At 38.4% G+C, this 17,975-nt stretch overlaps 1 protein-coding gene across 2 annotated transcripts in view; it reads right to left on the minus strand.

Annotated features, from left to right (window-relative positions):
- Positions 1 to 2,468: 2,468 nt before the first annotated feature.
- Positions 2,469 to 17,975, minus strand: part of stab1 (stabilin 1) — a 107,179-nt gene continuing 91,672 nt past the window's right edge. For both annotated transcript variants that reach the window (XM_074638304.1, XM_074638315.1), the window contains 9 exons: positions 16,940 to 17,073; positions 16,203 to 16,368; positions 13,787 to 13,893; positions 10,799 to 10,918; positions 9,135 to 9,269; positions 7,395 to 7,499; positions 4,121 to 4,270; positions 3,373 to 3,477; positions 2,469 to 2,661 (listed from right to left, as the gene is read on the minus strand). In XM_074638304.1, the coding sequence (XP_074494405.1) occupies positions 2,593 to 2,661; positions 3,373 to 3,477; positions 4,121 to 4,270; positions 7,395 to 7,499; positions 9,135 to 9,269; positions 10,799 to 10,918; positions 13,787 to 13,893; positions 16,203 to 16,368; positions 16,940 to 17,073 (1,091 nt within the window). In that variant the 3' untranslated portion in view covers positions 2,469 to 2,592. The remainder of the gene's footprint in view (positions 2,662 to 3,372; positions 3,478 to 4,120; positions 4,271 to 7,394; positions 7,500 to 9,134; positions 9,270 to 10,798; positions 10,919 to 13,786; positions 13,894 to 16,202; positions 16,369 to 16,939; positions 17,074 to 17,975) is intronic.

Raw genomic sequence — 17,975 nt, forward strand, 5'->3', positions numbered from 1 at the left:
GCTTTGTTGTGGTACTGAAACGATAAACTTGGCTCGCACTACATGAAATAAATAAGTCCTAAATAATTTTCTCAGTTGTGCTGTTGGCATATAGGATTTTGTTAGTATTTGTTATAGCCTGAAGAGTGAGGAATATGTTTCCAGTATGACTGGCTGATTTATTATTTATTATTATTATTGTTATTATTTTGGATTTAACAGTTTATTACAGTATATTCTGTTTTGGATTAAGGATGTGCATTCCAAGCAAAAATACTATTCAATAATCACTGGGAATTATTCGATTATTATTCGAATAATATATATACAATTTTTTCTTGAAATGCCCATCCCTAATATATATATTTACTTACAATATAGCCAGCTGCAAGTAGGAAACGATCAGGTGATTTCCTGGTGATCTCCCCCTAGCCAGCTGTCACCTTATTTAGGAGGAGGTATCGTATAGATAACTCCTTATTTAAACTTCATGAATCAGCCACTTCTTGTCCGTTGCAGCACTTTCAGAGTTTTTTCAACATACTATACTATGACATTGTTTTTTTTACTTTTTTCGACATACCATACTATGACTTTTTTATGACTTTCTCAGATACTATCCTTTGACTTTTTCTTGACATATTATACTATGAGTTGTTTTATTTTTTGACATACTAAACTAAGAACTTTTATGACGTTTTTTTACATAGTAAAATATGTCTTTTTCTGAGTATTTTATGACATACTATATCATGATTTTTTTTACTTAATATACTATGACTTTTTAAGACTTTTTTCAACATACAATACTATGACTTTTTAAAGGAAATATCGATATACTAACCTATGACTGTTTTATGACTTTTTTCGACATACAGTACTATGACTTTTTTTTTTACATACTTTGCGACGAATTTAAAAAATGTTTATTAGACATAATAAACTATGATATTTTTATGACTTTTCTCAACATACTATACTATGACTTTTTTGACTTTTTTCGCGTATTGTACTATGCCTCTTTTTTCGACATACTATACATACTATGACTTTTTACAACTTTCTTTCGACGTACTATACTTTCACTTTTGTTTGACTTTTCTCGAAATACTATCCTTTGACTTAAGACTTCTTAGAGACTCCCTTTTCTTAAGACTTAAGACTACTTGACTTTGAACTAAGACTTTTTATGATGTTTTTCGACATACTATATTATGACTTTTTTCGATGTACTATACTATGACTTTATGACTTTATTTGAAATAGTATAGTATGACTTTTTTTTTTTTTTTTACGTTTTTCAACATGGTATACTATGACTTTTTAAAGAATATTTCGACATACTATACTATGACTTTTTTCGACGTACTCTATTACTTTAGGACTTTTTCGACATTCTATACTCTGACTTTTTAAAAAGTTTTTTCGACATTCTAACCTATGACTTTTTCTGACATACTATACTATGAAAAACTATACTATGATTATTTGTATGAATTTTTCCGACATACTATACAATGACTTTTTTTTTACTTTTTTCTTACAAATCTGATTTTTTTTCGACATAGTATTCTATGACTTTTTTCGACATACTATACCGTGACTTTTTTCAATATACTGTAGTATGACTTTTTATGACTTTTTTCGACATACTATAAGTTATTTTAATACACTGTACTATGACTTATTCAACATACTATACTATGTTTTTTTTCGACACTCTACTATGACTTTTGTGTACATGCTATACTATGACTTTTTTCGATATATTAGTCTTTTTCATGACTTTGTTTCGACATACTATACCATGACTTTTTTATGACTTTTTTCAACATACTATGACTTTTTATTTTTACATAATATACTCTGACTTTTTATGACTTTTTTTTTAAATACTATAATATGACTTTTTTCGACATCCTAAACTATGACTTTTTTAATTTTCGACATACTATACTATGACTTTTTTTTAAACATAATACACTACAACTTTTTTCGACATCTAATACTTTAGGACTTTTTTGGCATACTATACTATGACCTTTTTTTATTTTATTTTTTTTTTCGACATGGTATTCCATGACTTTTTTAGGCATACTATACTATGACTTTTTTCAACACACTATACTATTAATTTTTCATGACTTTTTTCGACAATGACTTTTTATAAACTTTTTCGACATACTTAACAATGACTTTTTTATAACTTTTCTCAACATACTATGAATTCTTTCAACATTCTCCAATTTCTTCACCAGCTAGTCTCTAACTGTCTATCTGCTGTTAAGTGCTGAGCAGGTAGTGCACAGTGGATTCACTAGAGACTACTTTCTGAAAACCAAACCGTAAATGTAAACTAGGAGATTAAAGAGGCTAAAATGCACCATTGGGCTTCAAAGTTGGTGACAATTCATCAGAAATCTTCACTTTACACAGAATCAATTGATGCATTGCTAATGAGAAAAATAAAGAGAGCTTCTAGGTTAAGTAAACTGACCACTTTTCTTATTTGGATACAGATTTATTTCTTACTTGGATACAGATGAACATGAACCATTTTAAAGCCAACAGGTTATTGTGGTATGTAGACAGACATCTCTAGTTTTAGTGGTTCTACTGGTCCAGGTCCAGAATATTTGGAGGTTCTTCAGGTTCTAATGGCTCCAACCCCTGACCGGCGTCCTGTAGGAAGGAGAGAAAATTGTCAAACCAGGGAACCAACCGCACAAAAAGTCAATATTTATGGCTATTCCCAGTTTCAATCCCTCAGGGTGTTAAAGGATCCTAAATTGAAGTTGAGGTCAGGAGTGCAGAAAGTGGTCTGGATTTTGTGATTCTCTTCACCTATGACCGGTACAGTTTCACAGAAAGGTTATGACCTCTTGGGGTGCCTTTCTGCTGAAAATGTAGTCAATTTAAAAGTGGTAACTAAAAACAAAGGCCAGACTGCGGTTCCAACCACAGACGTGATTGCTTGAAAGTTTGGAAATAACCTGCTAAAGGTCGCCAAACAAGAACATTCAGAATAGACAGAATCACAAGTGTATGTCGAAAAAACAGAAAAAAGTCATGGTATAGCATTTAAAAAAAATAAAATAAGTCTTAGCATAGTATGTCGATAAAATAAAAAGTCAAAGTATAGTATGTTGAAAAAAAATCATAGTATAGTATGTAGCGAAAAAAAAAAAGTCATAGTAAAGTATGTAGACATTTTTTTTAAAAACGTCATAGTATAGTATGTTAAAAAAATAAAAAAAAGTCATATAGTATGTAAAAAAAAAAAGGCATAGTATAGTATGTAAAAAAAAAAGTGATAGTATAGTAGGTCAACAAAAATAATGAAAGTCAAATGCTGATGAAACTGTTCAGTCAGTATCTGATTGGTCGACTCACCCCAAATGGCTCGCTGAAGGCTCTAGAGCCGCTGTACAGAGGGTTGGGGATGGAGACCAACGTGGGTTTCATCCTGCCGCCCGCCGCACCGTCTTCATCCTCATTCTGTCACAGAGGAAACAAATGACTGTTAACAGGATATATCTGATTGATATTTGTAATGTAAAATCAAAGGGGAGACTCATGGGTACCCATAGCCCACAACAACCTCTGAAAGACAGAATAGCAACCGGGCCCGCCGGCGGGCCGTCGGAGCTTTACGAGGTAAAACTAATTGAAAGTATGCTCTAGTAGTCAGTTTCCACCGCTGAACATTTGAGTTATTTATTTAATTCAGACACTCTGTGAGGAAAATCTCAGCTCTATCTGAGACCGCGTCCTCTTCCCCCCAAAATCAGTGTCTTGTATCACAAATACAGTTAAATAAGAAAGCCATGCTTCCAAAATAAGGTCAGGGTTAGGGTAGAAATGTGATTACTGACCTGCTGCATGTATATTTACACAAACATATTTACAGTAACCAGATTACTACAAATGTTTCATTTGTTTGGCTGAATGTGGCGAAGCTGCTCTGTAGTGTTTCCAGTTCTGGTTGTTACAGGAGCTCATCTCCATCAGACTTTAGTTTAAGATTCATCTGTGACGCTTTTACACAGTGTGTGTGTGTGTGTGTGTGTGTGTGTGTGTGTGTGTGTGTGTGTGTGTGTGTGTGTGTGTGTGTGTGTGTGTGTGTGTGTGTGTCACTCACTCTGAAGTAGTGGAAGCGGAAGGCGTCCGTCTTGTGTTTGAAGACGTAGTAGCCGAGTGCAGCCAACACACACACCAGCAACACCGACACCAAGATGGCTGACACTGTGCCGCTTGAGCTGGCGTGGCCTTGCGTTGCATGATGGGGAATCTAGAGGCAACAGGTATGACATCACACACAAGAGCTACTACATCTGTGAAGACATCACATTACACTTTTTGGTCCTCACCACTGGATGTCTTCTCGCACGCACGCACGCACAAGCACACACACACACACACACACACACACACACACACACACACACACACACACACACACACACACACACACACACACACACACTTTATCTGTCCAGTTCTAATTACCATGGCAACAGCTACACTTTGGTGCACTGGCACCATGGAGACGTGACCCTCGGTGTCAGGTTTTTATGACTTTTTTTATGACATACTATACTATGACATTTTTATGGCATGCCATATGACTTTTTTCTGTCACCATGGAGACTGACTCAGCTTTATTTCCTCAGAGGAAGATGAAAATTCAGCCAATTTAAATGAATAATTAATATTAAATATCAAATGAGAAGACAAACAGGACTGATCCTCCTGATAAGTGACTCTGGCAGACATTTTGGTTTCCATCACAGGAAGAACTCGTATACAAGTCTGATTGAAAGAGGCTGGGACACGGTCTTGAGCTACAGGGTGTGACTCATGGTCGTGCGTTGCTATTGGCTCAATTTACGGTGAGTGCAGACCAGCTTTTTACTGTGCATGTGTTGTACCCCAAAGATATGACACGAAAGATGGCCAGCAATACTTCACGTGTCAACGTAAGTCATCAAAGCCTGAGTTTATTTATTTATTCATTTATTTTGTATGACTTTCTTAAAGGGACTGTTTGTAACTTTGTAAGCGTATAAATGTAGCGGGTCGGCACACATGCGCGCTCGCATATGCGCGTTTGCGTGTAGCCGCTGTACCCTCCTCCTCTGCCTGTTCGCCTTCACTCAGACAGCTCAGCTCGCTCCACCTCTAGACGTGAACGCGCGTTCACTCCTCACTGCAGAAGAGTTAGTTTAGCTCTGAGAATATCTAGTGAATGCACAGGGGACGTTTGTGCAGAAATAATTGCTGCAGCTCCTCCAGACCAACAGAGGTTTCCCGTGTCTTGTGAAGTGATGGAGCTCTTCAGAGAGTTACGTTGTCTTCTCGTTACCGACCGGGTGCAGGTGTCTCCTCTGCTCTCTCCGGCTGCGGGCGGAGAGAGCAGGGAGACACGCTGCAGAGCCCCGCTGCATCAGCCTGCACTTAGGCAGGAAAAGCCAACACTAGGATCAGATCTAAATCATGTTCATGGAGAGACCTTCGTCTGGTCAGCTAACATTACTGCCAAGCAGCTGAAATATAGTGATATTGTGGTTTTAGCTGACGTGTGTCGCCTCACTGTTTTGAGCGACGCTCGTTCAGGTATATTTAGAGCGAGCAAGCGCGAGCCCGACGCTGACTTCCGTTGATTTCACGGCCACAGGTGTCGCTGTTAAGAAGCATTTCTGAAAGTTACAAATAGTCCCTTTAAGGCATACTATACTATGACTTTTTTATTACATTTTTATGGCATGCTATACTATGACCTTTTAATGACATGATATACTACAAATTTTTTAATGACTTTTTAAAACATACTTCATGGACTTTTATGGCATACTATACTATGACTTTTTAATGTCATACTAAATTAATTTGTATGACATGCTATACCAGGGGTTCTCAAACTTATTACTAAAAGGTCCGCATCAGATTTTTATTGAAGGTCAGATGTCTGGAATGATTGGCAATAACAAAATAGATTCATAACGTATTGTATTCATAACACCAATAGAGATGGGTAACATTAGGATTTTATTGATTTTCACCCGCTACTTGATCCAAATACTAGAGATCCTGAAACAGAACTATGAAGGTGTGTCCAGACAAAACATGGCCACAAGTAGACGTCAATTTGTTATTTATGTATTTGAATTAATTACAAATTAGAACATTACTGTTTAAATTGAAAATCTGAAGAAGATTCACATCAAAATGTGTTAAATTGACAGTCAGTATGAGGGAGGGGTGAGAACGAGTGGAAATAAGGTGAACACTGAACATTGAGTCATTTGGGGGAATAAAATAAATAATTATTTAGCTAAAGGCTTCAGATTAATCTGTTGTGATCTAGTCATCATTTTCTTGTGTCCCACATCATGAATATTGATCAGAGTTATGATGTTATCTCAAATTCATCTGATTGAATCTTCATTTCCTGAAAACTGTGCCAAGAAACTAAACACAGCCATCTGCTCCCTGCCCACAGCTGTAGCTGTTGCCTGGCAACAACAGGCAGATCATTCGAATTAGAAAGCGCTGCAGAACGGAGAGGGAAAGGTCGTCATGGTGCCTCCCGGTGGCTGCGCTCAGAAGTGCAGCAGTTCACGATACAGCCATAGAAATACAATATAGGAGTAGAACGGACATTCTCAATCAAATCAACATAGCAGGATGGTCAGAGCGGAGGCACTTTATTGCTCGTTTTTTTTTACCGTGGCATTGTTTGGTTTTTGTTCTGTGACATAGGGTAGAATTTACCCAGAAGGCCCTGACACACCGGTCAATTTCAGGCCGGCGGCGAGCGTCTGTCGCCTTCGTTTTTGTGGTGTGTCCTCCACCGCTGGTTCTAGTCTGCCAGTGTCGGAGGCCTTTGGGCCGATTCAGCATATTGAATTAGCGGAAGAGCTCGTCGGTGAGAGAAAACATTCTGATTGGCTGTTCAGCTTAAGTGAATCAGTGCACAAGAAGAGAAACGAAAGTGAGGAAAGCAAGCAAACGAGTAAAGTCAAGTGCCCTACACACAGAAGGCTCTTCTCATTTTTCATCTTCATCTCTTCTGATCATTCTAACACACGGATATTTTCACAAAGACATGGCCATCTGGAATGAAGCTAAGTGGTGAGTGAGAGTGGGGTGAAAATGGTTGGCAAACACTGCTTAGACTTCATGTACGTATCGTAACAACAGCTTGTATATCCGCATTCGGTTATTTTCTCTAAAGCAGACGCAGGATGTACATGGTAGTCGGCCGTTGGCTGTAGTTTTTGCGGTGTGTTAAAGTGCAACTTTTTGGCCAAGATACAGCTGACAAAGAGTCGGCCGCTAGCTCCTTGATGTCTGTTTGGTGTGTCTGGACCTTAATAGTCTTAACAGCTCTGGGTTAAACCATCTTCACTCACCGGTTCAGGGGGGGCTGTCAGCGGTGCCTCGATGACGTGGATGATCCCGTTCACAGCAGGAATGTCCCAAACCAACAGCAGCCGCTGGTTCACCATCTTAGAGCTCTGAGGGGAGATCATCAAAATGAATAACAAAGACACATAATAAAGTAAAGTAATAAACATCTCTGATCGTTTACTTTTATTTCTGTGTTTGGATTCATGGACCTGAAAGCAGTATATAAATATATATACACACACACCTACACACGCATATATATATATATGAGTGTGTGTAGGTGTGTGTGTATTGTGTATCGGCCCATTCTGAGCAAGGAAAAACCCTGACGGCTAAACACCAACCAATACGGAGTAAAGTCGAATATTTCTTTACATAAAAACAGGTTGTGAATTTTGGAAATGATTACATCTATCTTTTTTTAATAAATTTAAAATTTTGGACTGAGGACTAAGACAATTACAGAGACAAGGACTGAGCGCAGCGGTGGGGCTCGCTGTGTGTGTGTGTGTGTTTGTGTATTTATAAATGAATATACAAGCTTGTAGATTATGCATTTATAAGGTCATGGAGAGAAAAGATGAACAGAGACCGACTGCGGTCACTTTTCATGTCAACACACACAAAGCAGATAAATTATTTTTTTTCCGCAGTGATAGCGGAGGCCACTAAAAACATGGCAGCCATCGTGCACAAACAGGCAAATATGAATAATGCAATTTTACAAGTTAGACTATTACAATTAAAATATGAGCAAACTAGGGCTGCATGATTATGGCCAGAATGATAATTTTGAGCGCTGCTTTTACTTCCAAGTTGTTCTATATTCCAACCGTCAGAAAATTCATAATGTCATTCTTTTCCTTTGTTATTGTCATCTATAGTGGTTATTTTTATAAAACACTGTTTATTCTGAGCAGCATCATGTGAACGAATCACAATATAATAAGTGTCTGGTTAAGTTCATTGTTCCAAATGTTTTAAGGTTGTTCCTCCACGGCTTATTTTACACTTGCAGTTCTTCCAAATTGCAGCTTTCTGTCACTTCCACAGCTACGACATCTCTAGCTGTTAGTTTAGGAAGCACTTTATTTATGCAGCAGTTTTCTATGAGCGGAGCATAGAAATGCATGCATTTTAAATGTCAATATCGCAGTCTATCTCCATTTAATTGTGGGAAGCCAAAATCGTGATCGCGATTAATATTCCATAATTGTGCAGCCCGAGAACAAACCATTCACAAGAATTGTCCTGCTGTAGCCTAACCTGAACTCAAACCTTCCTCCTGGTCCGCATGGACTTAAACTAAGTGCACGCTTGTGCGTAATCAAACGTACCAAAGAAAACTGGCTGCAGGGACAATTGTCATTCGTTTTTGCGTCTTTGGCTCAGACAGAGGACTTTTCATGGCCGTTTTAATTTTGTTCTGAAGGCTGAACCCGCACTCTGCTGCTACACTGGAGACTGGAATTACCAGACTCTCCGAAAGTGGGATTTCCCGTTCCTGCAAACACTCGCTTCACCGGGAGGAAATCTCGCAGCATGCACTCCTTCTGCACCAGTGGCCTAGCTGCACCGGCACCGCTCTGTGCCCCCCAGTGGTCATCACAGACGTGCTCAAAGGCCTCCAGTCCTTCCGAAACTTTGATTTTTCCATCATTGTTAAAAAATTCAGTCAATTATGGAAAATATTTGGTTAACGTGACCTCTGCCTGAGAGGTTTGTATGTGTGTGTTTCTGACCTCGTTGTTGCCATGGGTAACAGTCAGGTTGAACCCAAGCCTGGATTTGATGACTTCCTGGTGTCTCAGATCCTTGAATGATCGTCTGCTGTGATTGGTTGAGATGTGATACTCAAGATCTCTACCAGAAAGAGTCTAAACACACACGCACGCACACACACACACACACACACACACACACACACACACACACACACACACACACACACACACACACACACACACACACAGTATAAACAGATTAGATTTCATTCACAGCTCTGTCAGTTGGAACGTGCTGGTATTCTGATTGAACAAACTGAACTAACTAAAAGACTACTGTACTCTCTATAGTTGTTAGTTGTAGTATGTAGTTTGTAATAATTGTAATACTAACAGTTAATTTAAACTTAACACACCTACTGTACATACTGTAACTATTCCTTAAAGTAATATGTGTATATGTATCTATATATAAATGTGAAATATACTATACGTATTACTAAAAATGTATGATTAATTAATAAATGATTTAAAAAACAAAAAGTTAATATAAAGTTAATATTATTGCAACCAGATTGGAGAAGATTGGAGTTAAAAAAATAAATTAATAATAATGTTGATAAAGGTCAACTAAAGGGATGTAAATATGTCCTTTTTTTGTCTGTATAAATGAATAGATAATTGTGTTAGCGAATGTGTCTAAGTGGATATGTATATGAATGCGTGTGTAAATATAGACATATGTATATACTGTATGTATATATATCTATATATGAGGTTAGTTGTATGTATATGAATATGAACTTGCCCCTTGACACATTTTTTTTAATGTTTTTTAATATATATATATATTTATATATATATATAGTATATGTTGTTGCTTCTGTCTGTATGTCCCTTTACAAGTATGTGTATGTATTCCTTTAACCTTAAATTAAAAAAAATACTAATAAAAAATACTAATAAAACCATTAGATTGTGGCACAAAAAGCTTTTAGAGGAGCTTTTAAAATGTGTGATTGTGAAATTGACTATTAGATCTTTCCTGTTTATTTTCTATATTTTGTATTTCCTATATAGCTAGAATCATACATATGTTATTTATTCTATGTACACAGTAGATATCCTGATATATGTATAATGTATTTAGCTTCTGAATGTCACTTCTTATTTTGCTGTTAAATAGTAATTTATGTTTCATGTTTCATGTGAATATCCCTGTCAGTCTTATTTTATTGTCACATACTGTATGCTGTATTTGTCATACTGTATGTATTCACTTCTTTTATTTAAGTAAAAAAAAGTTATCTAACTGAACCAACATGTGTGGAGTTCCTCAGGGCTCATAACTCGGGCCTCTTATTTACCTTTAGATGTTTCCATTTGTTAACCTCCTCAATTTCTTTTTCTGTGCTTCAATCTTTTTAATTTCTGTTAAATGTTTTTATCCTGCTGTTGTAAATGTCTATTTATTTCTAAATGTTGACCATTAAGTGATACACAGATTGGCAAGTAAAACAGTAACATAAAATACTTCTGACTTGTTTAGGTTATTAGTTTTTTATATATTCAAAAACATTAAAGTCAGTTAACTTGAGATCATGTAAGCAAAAAGGGTAATTAGTGTTGTTTTTTTCTTATGCATTTAGTAATTAGTAGGTAATTATTGAAGGGTACATCACCTGGTTTGGGGCGAAGCCAGCGTTATGAGGAACAAACAGTGTGACCTCAGACTTCATGTGAGACATAAATTCAACGAGCTGTTTGCCCTCTGAGGACTGACCACTATAGTCCAACAACAACTACAGAGAGAGAGAGAGAGAGAGCGAGAGAAAGAGGGAGAAAGAGGACATGAAGTTAGCACCACAGAACAATGCTGGACCAAACGTAGACCACAGAGGAAGATTAGAGTGCGTGGACCTGGTCCAGTTGATTCATCTGGTATTTGGGAGTCCAGATATTGATCCTAGGCCCGCCCTTTTTTTGGCTTGGTTGTTCCATTTCGGATTGTATCTCTTAACTTCAACTGCTATTGTTGGCTATAATAAGTATTTCTCATAAATCTCTGTCCCGATAAGTTCAGACAGCCTACTGTACATTTCACAAAGCTGGCAACACCTGTCCACATTTTAGAGGTTGTGTGACCTGACAGCACCACATCCACCACAAACATCAGATTAAAAAGATGATTTTGGCACAAAAATATTGTGAGTTGGAGAAGCAGCCCGATGTTTCTATGGCGAAAAATTTCAAAAGCACTGATGGTAACTCATCAGAGCGATGAAGTTATTAAGATTACTTACATTCGTCACAAACGATCACTAAACCAGCAGATTCTTACTTCTGGAATCTCATTAATCAACTTGAATTAAAACACATCTTTTCACCCATCTATGTAATGTATAATATGCATTGTATTGATAATATCATTTTGACTAATTAGCTTGTTACACAATTATAAGCCCATGTCACAGTATAATTAAGCAATTGAGTCTACACTCTGTGTTTTTGATGAAGAAATATTGTATTAACACATTTTGAACAACCACACTGAGATACCTTCTGTTATCATATCATAATTGTTATAAACAAATAATAAAATGCAAATACCAACACATTGATCAGTCACCATTGATCCCTGATCCCTGCTTTGTGCAGGAGAACTGATCCCATTAGAGCTACTACTTGGTTTGGACGATACTGAAATTCCCCTATTGACGTAATTGCTTTAAGAAAAACAAGGATATACAAAATTCTTATAATTAATCTGTGGACTGGGGACGCATATGTTGCAATACCTATAAGCAGCCACAAAGTGGCCACAATGTATTGGCAGTTAGCGCTATTTTACACTATATACGTAAAACCCCCCGCTGCCGTCACATCTTTATGCAGGAAGCATCCTATTACGCTCCCAGAAGCGCAGAGCCCTCGGTCCCGCTCAGTCAGGAGTGCCACATAATGCAATAATCACATCAAATAAATTACAGCGATAGCCCATAAAAACAAATTTGCTCATATGTAGGCCTATAAACAAATGAATAAATAAATAAACTGTAGCCAACATGTCAACATATAAAATAAAAGACATGGCATTGTTGAGACCGTCTCTGTTTCAGTGCCCGGGAAAGTGCTGCACCAACACACACAGCAAACAGCGCTATACGTCTGAGAATAACTCTTATTTCATGGGCTATTTGAGATTTTTGGGGTAGGGTAATGCATATATTAAAAAATGAAACATTCGGGTCAGCCTTAGTAATTACGTACAGTGTCGGATATATGCTAGCATGTTTCTTTTTTTTGATATAGAATATCATGTTGAACGATAATCTCGTCATATCGCCTAAACCTAGCTGCTACGTAAATAATGGCCGACGAGAGTCTGTTATTTTAATCCAACGCCGTGGGTCCTGCGATATTTGCTAAAATGTAGCCTCAGGTTGATCACAAGCAGCAGATGTCAATGTACACAACCCAACACATTCCCTTTTCCAGTATAAATAGGGAATTAAAAGACAAAACAACAGAGTCAGAGCACTTCGTTGTTGCTGAATATATATAAGGTCAATGCGTTCATGCAGTAACAGAAGACAGGACTTTAACATTGAGCCAGAAGACAAACTGGGCTGTTTTTTTAACTACATAACTGCAATCCCTGAACACATCCGTAGTTCACAAGTTCTGTGTCATAGTTTTGTCTTTTGTTGCTCCACATTTGAAGTCAGACCTTGAACTGAATCCTCCTACAGCTTAATTTTTGTGGGGGCAGTTCGGTCAACATTGAGCCTCCCTATCTACAGTATCAGCTGAAAGCAGCTGCCTCTTTCTTTTCATTACCCTGTTAACTGGACGTCTTCCAAAGCTCAGTTATCTTCAGAATGTGACATCTGTGTTATCTCTCACAAAGATTTGATTAACAATGTAAGAGTCACAAGAAGTATTTCACCAATGTATGTATAGTTTGAAGTACTTTTTGTCTTTGTACAGTGCTTTTGTTGATGTCTACTATCACCTAGTTTTTATACTAAAAACAGCTGTTGATAATTTTTTTTGCATTGTCACTGTTGTACTGAACAAGACTAAACTGGATTCTGATCAAGTTTGAGGAGACAAACTGTAAGTCTCTGTTTTGTTCAGAGGAAATGACTCATTGATGAAACACACCTGGATCAGACCCAGAAAGCTCTTTATACCAAAAATAAGGAAAGAAAAAATAAAAAGTTCTAATTGCAGAACATAATGATTGATGGCTCCAGATAAGTTTCTAATTATTATCTGAAGATAATTAACAATGTAATGGTGAAATCACCATTAAATAAAATCATTTAATAAAAATAAGGTTGTTCAAGTCATTGTGTCTATGATTTGAAAATCTCACTGTTTGGCGCCTCACAATGGTAATATCATAAAAAGACATCGGCATGAATATGAATGGATGTTATTAGTCAGCTGGTGACCAAACAGCTGGCGAATGAGCCACCGATGGTGAAATATGAATGAAACAACTGAATCAGCTAATCCAAGCACAACACTATACTCCAGTTATGAACACGCTGTATGTTATTATTACTGATAGGAATGACGGCCAAAACTGAAAATACTGATCCAAGTTATAATAAACCAGAATGATCATTTTACAACTAAATGATCCAACTTGTCACACTCACCTTGTAAAAGATGGAGAAGTTGCTGTACGTTGCAAGGACGCTGGTCAGGACACCGTTACAGAAGTCTCCGTTTCCAATGTAACCAGCGGGACAGACACACGAAACATCTGCACACACACACACACACACACACAATTTTTAGGTCTGGTGTCTCACGTCTCAACTCAACCCTGTGATTTTTCTTTCGGACGTTTTGATCAGAGATCAGCTCTCAACTCACACCAACTATGCAGAATTCCTTACAGTGGAATAAACTGTGATTGATATTAGATCCCTTCACACCTGGCATTAAAATGCATTTTGGGTGATCGGATTGCAATTGGAAAGTGCTTGACCACACAAGTGCAGGTGCAAATGCACCCAAAACTCACGTACTAGGGCTGTCCCGAGTAAAACAATGTTGGACCCCGGAGCTTTGGTAATAATCAACAGCAAATAGTCAGAGTTTCAACCGTGTGTGTGTGTGTGTGTGTGTGTGTGTGTGTGTGTGTGTGTGTGTGTGTGTGTAGCGTTTTGAGGCTGATGTATCCGCTCATTACGCACCGTCTCTCCAGCAGTGCCCAGCTGCGAGCCCGTGCATCATGCAGACTTCCTCTCAGCCCTTTCCGACAGAGCGATTGGATCTCATTCATATCATAATCATAATCACATATTTTAATACCAGGTGTAAATGTAATCAGGTTAAATCATATCTAGATACAATCTGGATACGAGACGCATTTGATGCCAGGTGTAAAGGGGTTTTAGACTCACTGCTTCACAAGAATTACATTTATTGATCTATTGTTTATGTGTATTGCAGCACAGGAGCCCACATATTTGTAAATTATTAAATTGGTGCTGAAACAATTTGTCAACTTATCAATTTCCCAGTGAACAGAAACTTTGTCAACAATTTTGTCAATGGATTCATAATTTAAGTTGTTTGTGAAGCCAAAACACCAAACTTCTGAAATATGAGGCTTTTCACATTTTTCTATATTTTCTAGCTCCTATTTTTTATATTTCTTAATGTCAAACATTGAATGTTTGTCTCCATCAACATGAACAATGATATGAAATAAATCCAGGACTTTATCCCTGTGTGCCTGAGAAAAATCGTTGTTGGATTTTATAAATATATTACAATATTGTCAATAAATCAAACCAAATATCATTGTAATCTGAATAATTTAAATCTTAAAACGTCAGCTAGAGCTCTGGGAACGTTTTCTAACATATTAAAGAAAAAACTAGAAAAATGTACTCAGTAGAGTGCAGATCTCCGCCAGGTGTGTGGGCAACGAACCCTAATGTAATGTTTAATTGAATGAATACAAACCACAATTGCCTCCCATCTAGACTGCAAGCGTATCAGACACGTCGTTTCACTCGCACGTCTCACGCAACACATACACTCTCATTTAAATCTATGCAGCTGGCTGCACCGGCTCCGTGCAGCTAAACTGCAGTTCACTGTGTAACGCTTCATGTTGACTGTTAAACGCTTCCTCTGAACAGAAACTGTCTTTCCCGCTGTGTGTTGAGATCCGTTACCTGTTAGCTCTGTTAGCTGTATTACCCCCGTTAGCTGTTAGCCAAACACACCGCAAGACTCTGCTGGCCAGTAGGTCTGGGCGATATGTTTAAATTTTCCAACCAGCCCCCGTCAGTCCAACAACTGACGGACACATTTGTTTTTCCTAGGATGGCAAGGCATGACCCGCCCTGCTCTGTCTCTGATTGCCTAGTACTCGTTGCCTTTGTTGGTTGTGTTGGTTAGGTTTAGGCATGAGGTGCGAGATTGGTTAGGGTAAGAATATCAGGGTAAGCCAAACAGAGGCAGAGTACGGTCATGCCTTCGCCATCCCAGGAAAAAAAATATCGCCAGCAGGCAATTGCCAATAAATGCACACAAGCGTGTAGGTGTGTGTGTGTGTGTGTGTGTGTGTGTGTGTGTGTGTGTGTGTGTGTGTGTGTGTGTGTGTGCATGCGGCCCCTACTGGGTGGTTAAGAGTAGTGAGGAGTCAGCAGTCAATTTTGGTACAAATTCAATAAAATCATAAAATATTTTCAGAAAGTGCGAATCACTGCAACCACGAAAGGTCCTTGAGCATACAAACATAAATGAGCACAACAAATATTCGGCTGATGGGTCCAGTAGTATGCAAAATGAACTATGGACAGACGGACATAGAGATGCGCACGCACACACACGACCAAATACATAATCTCCTGGCCGAGATAATAATATTAATCATTGCTAGTTGCAGCCCTTGATTATAAAGCCAATACAAACAGCCTGTTTGTGTGAGTGTTAAACTGAATCCACAGAGAGCTGTGATGCTGCAGCAGGCTAAACAACAATAAATTAAACCAGTGATAAAAACAACAAGCCTGCCTCTGTCTGAACACAGAGAGTGTGCTGCCATAGTACCTTTGAGCCTGTAGCAGTAGGCGTCGTATTTGCTGCTCTGGTCCACAGGTTCTTTGTAGATAACCAGGCCCACGTGGTTGTCTCCACAGTTTGCCGAGGGAAAGCGGGTCGGGTATCCCACCTTCCCCCCCTCGATCCAGCCGGCCACACACCGATGCATTCCCAGCTGTCAGGACCAGAGAAGAGGGCGACAGCAGGATAAATGATTCATCACCAGCATGCACTGCTGAAAGTAATACTTCTTAATTAACTAGAAGAGGATGTTATAATGTGTTGGATACATCTATCTGATGTTGTGGTGATTCTATCAACGGGTAAATCAGACACCGTAGGTATCTACGGTGTGCACTTCTTGCCTCGAGCATAAATCTGGATTCGTAGTTTAACATTTGAGGAATTATACTTTTTTGTTTTCTTTTCGAGAGTGAATAAGATAGATACTCATGCATTAATGAGTTAATTGTTAAATAAAGTCTTGTTCATCAAGACATTTCAAAAAAAGGCTCAGTACTCTAAAAGTAAACGTTACTCAAACAGGAGGAATTTAAGAAGTCAAGGTGGAGCACGCTGCTCTCACTCACAAAGCTGTTTAGGAGAGTGTAGCTGCAATCTCTACTAAAAACAATGGTCAACAACTTTTTTTCTTATAAATACTGTATACCGTATGCGTATTCATGAGTGTGGTGTATTGATCTGTCTATTGTCTCTATGGAAACCTCATCAGTGGGTGGGTTTACCTGCTGTGCATCTCCCAGCTGTTTAAAGCTGGCCAGTGTGGCGCCCTCGGCCTGGCAGGCGGTGTCGGCCTGACTGAAGTTCATCTTGTATCTCCCGTCTGGAGAGCGCAGGTGGAACACTCCAGCTGTGTTGGCTGAACCACAATAACCAGGTTACCTTTTACCTTAACATCAGATTACTGTAGTCCTGTACAGCTCAGTGCAACAATGTTATCTCTACAGGTGAAAACAAAATGCAATGCATTGATTTAAGGCTGAAAATTCTACTGAAATGAAAAATTGTAACTGATTAAAATGGATTAAACCATAGCTAAAGAAAATCCTCTGATTGGCTGTCAGTTTGTTTCCCCCGTTGTACTACTAACACTAGTGCAGTGCCCACTGTTAACATGCCGGTTGAGAACGGGCCGAATGCTTGGCCTGTGGTGTTGCTGCTTGCAGCTTTCTTAAGAACCGCTCATACAAACGTCACACTCACTCACGTTTTTAAATAGGCATCTTAGTTGCTTGCTTTGACATAACCACTGTGGATATAAAGTAGAGCATGGATTTAATTAGTGGAGGTATTTTGCAGGCGGTAACGTTAATAAAGTTATAAATTAGTATCAGTTATAAACCGGGGAAACACAGTCTTACTCATGGGGGAAAACACACACACAAGTCGCAAATAAACTCTGGTGCGATTCTGCTTACAGTTGGCTATCCGCTCGTGTGACTCCAGGGAAGTGAAGAAGTGTTCGGTGGTAACGTTAGTATATCCAGCACCTATGTGACTTAAGCAGGCTTTGTTCAGCATCCAAGAGACTCCTTTGACAAAGACAGTAATTTTACCTTGCAGAACATGGGAGTTGCTGGTCTACCGCGGCCTCGGAGCCGTTAGTTTGTTTGTGTTATTGTGTGATTTTGGTGTTTTAAAGGGTGAGTTCTGATTCGCCAAAGTCCTACAATAGGATGCGTGTCTGTGTGGGATTTTGAGGGCGGCATGGCCAGAGGAATGCTAGGTAGCCTGTAAACAGGTGGATGGGGTCATAAACCT

The sequence above is a fragment of the Sebastes fasciatus genome, chromosome 1 (assembly GCF_043250625.1).
Source record: "Sebastes fasciatus isolate fSebFas1 chromosome 1, fSebFas1.pri, whole genome shotgun sequence".
Lineage (NCBI taxonomy): Eukaryota > Metazoa > Chordata > Actinopteri > Perciformes > Sebastidae > Sebastes > Sebastes fasciatus.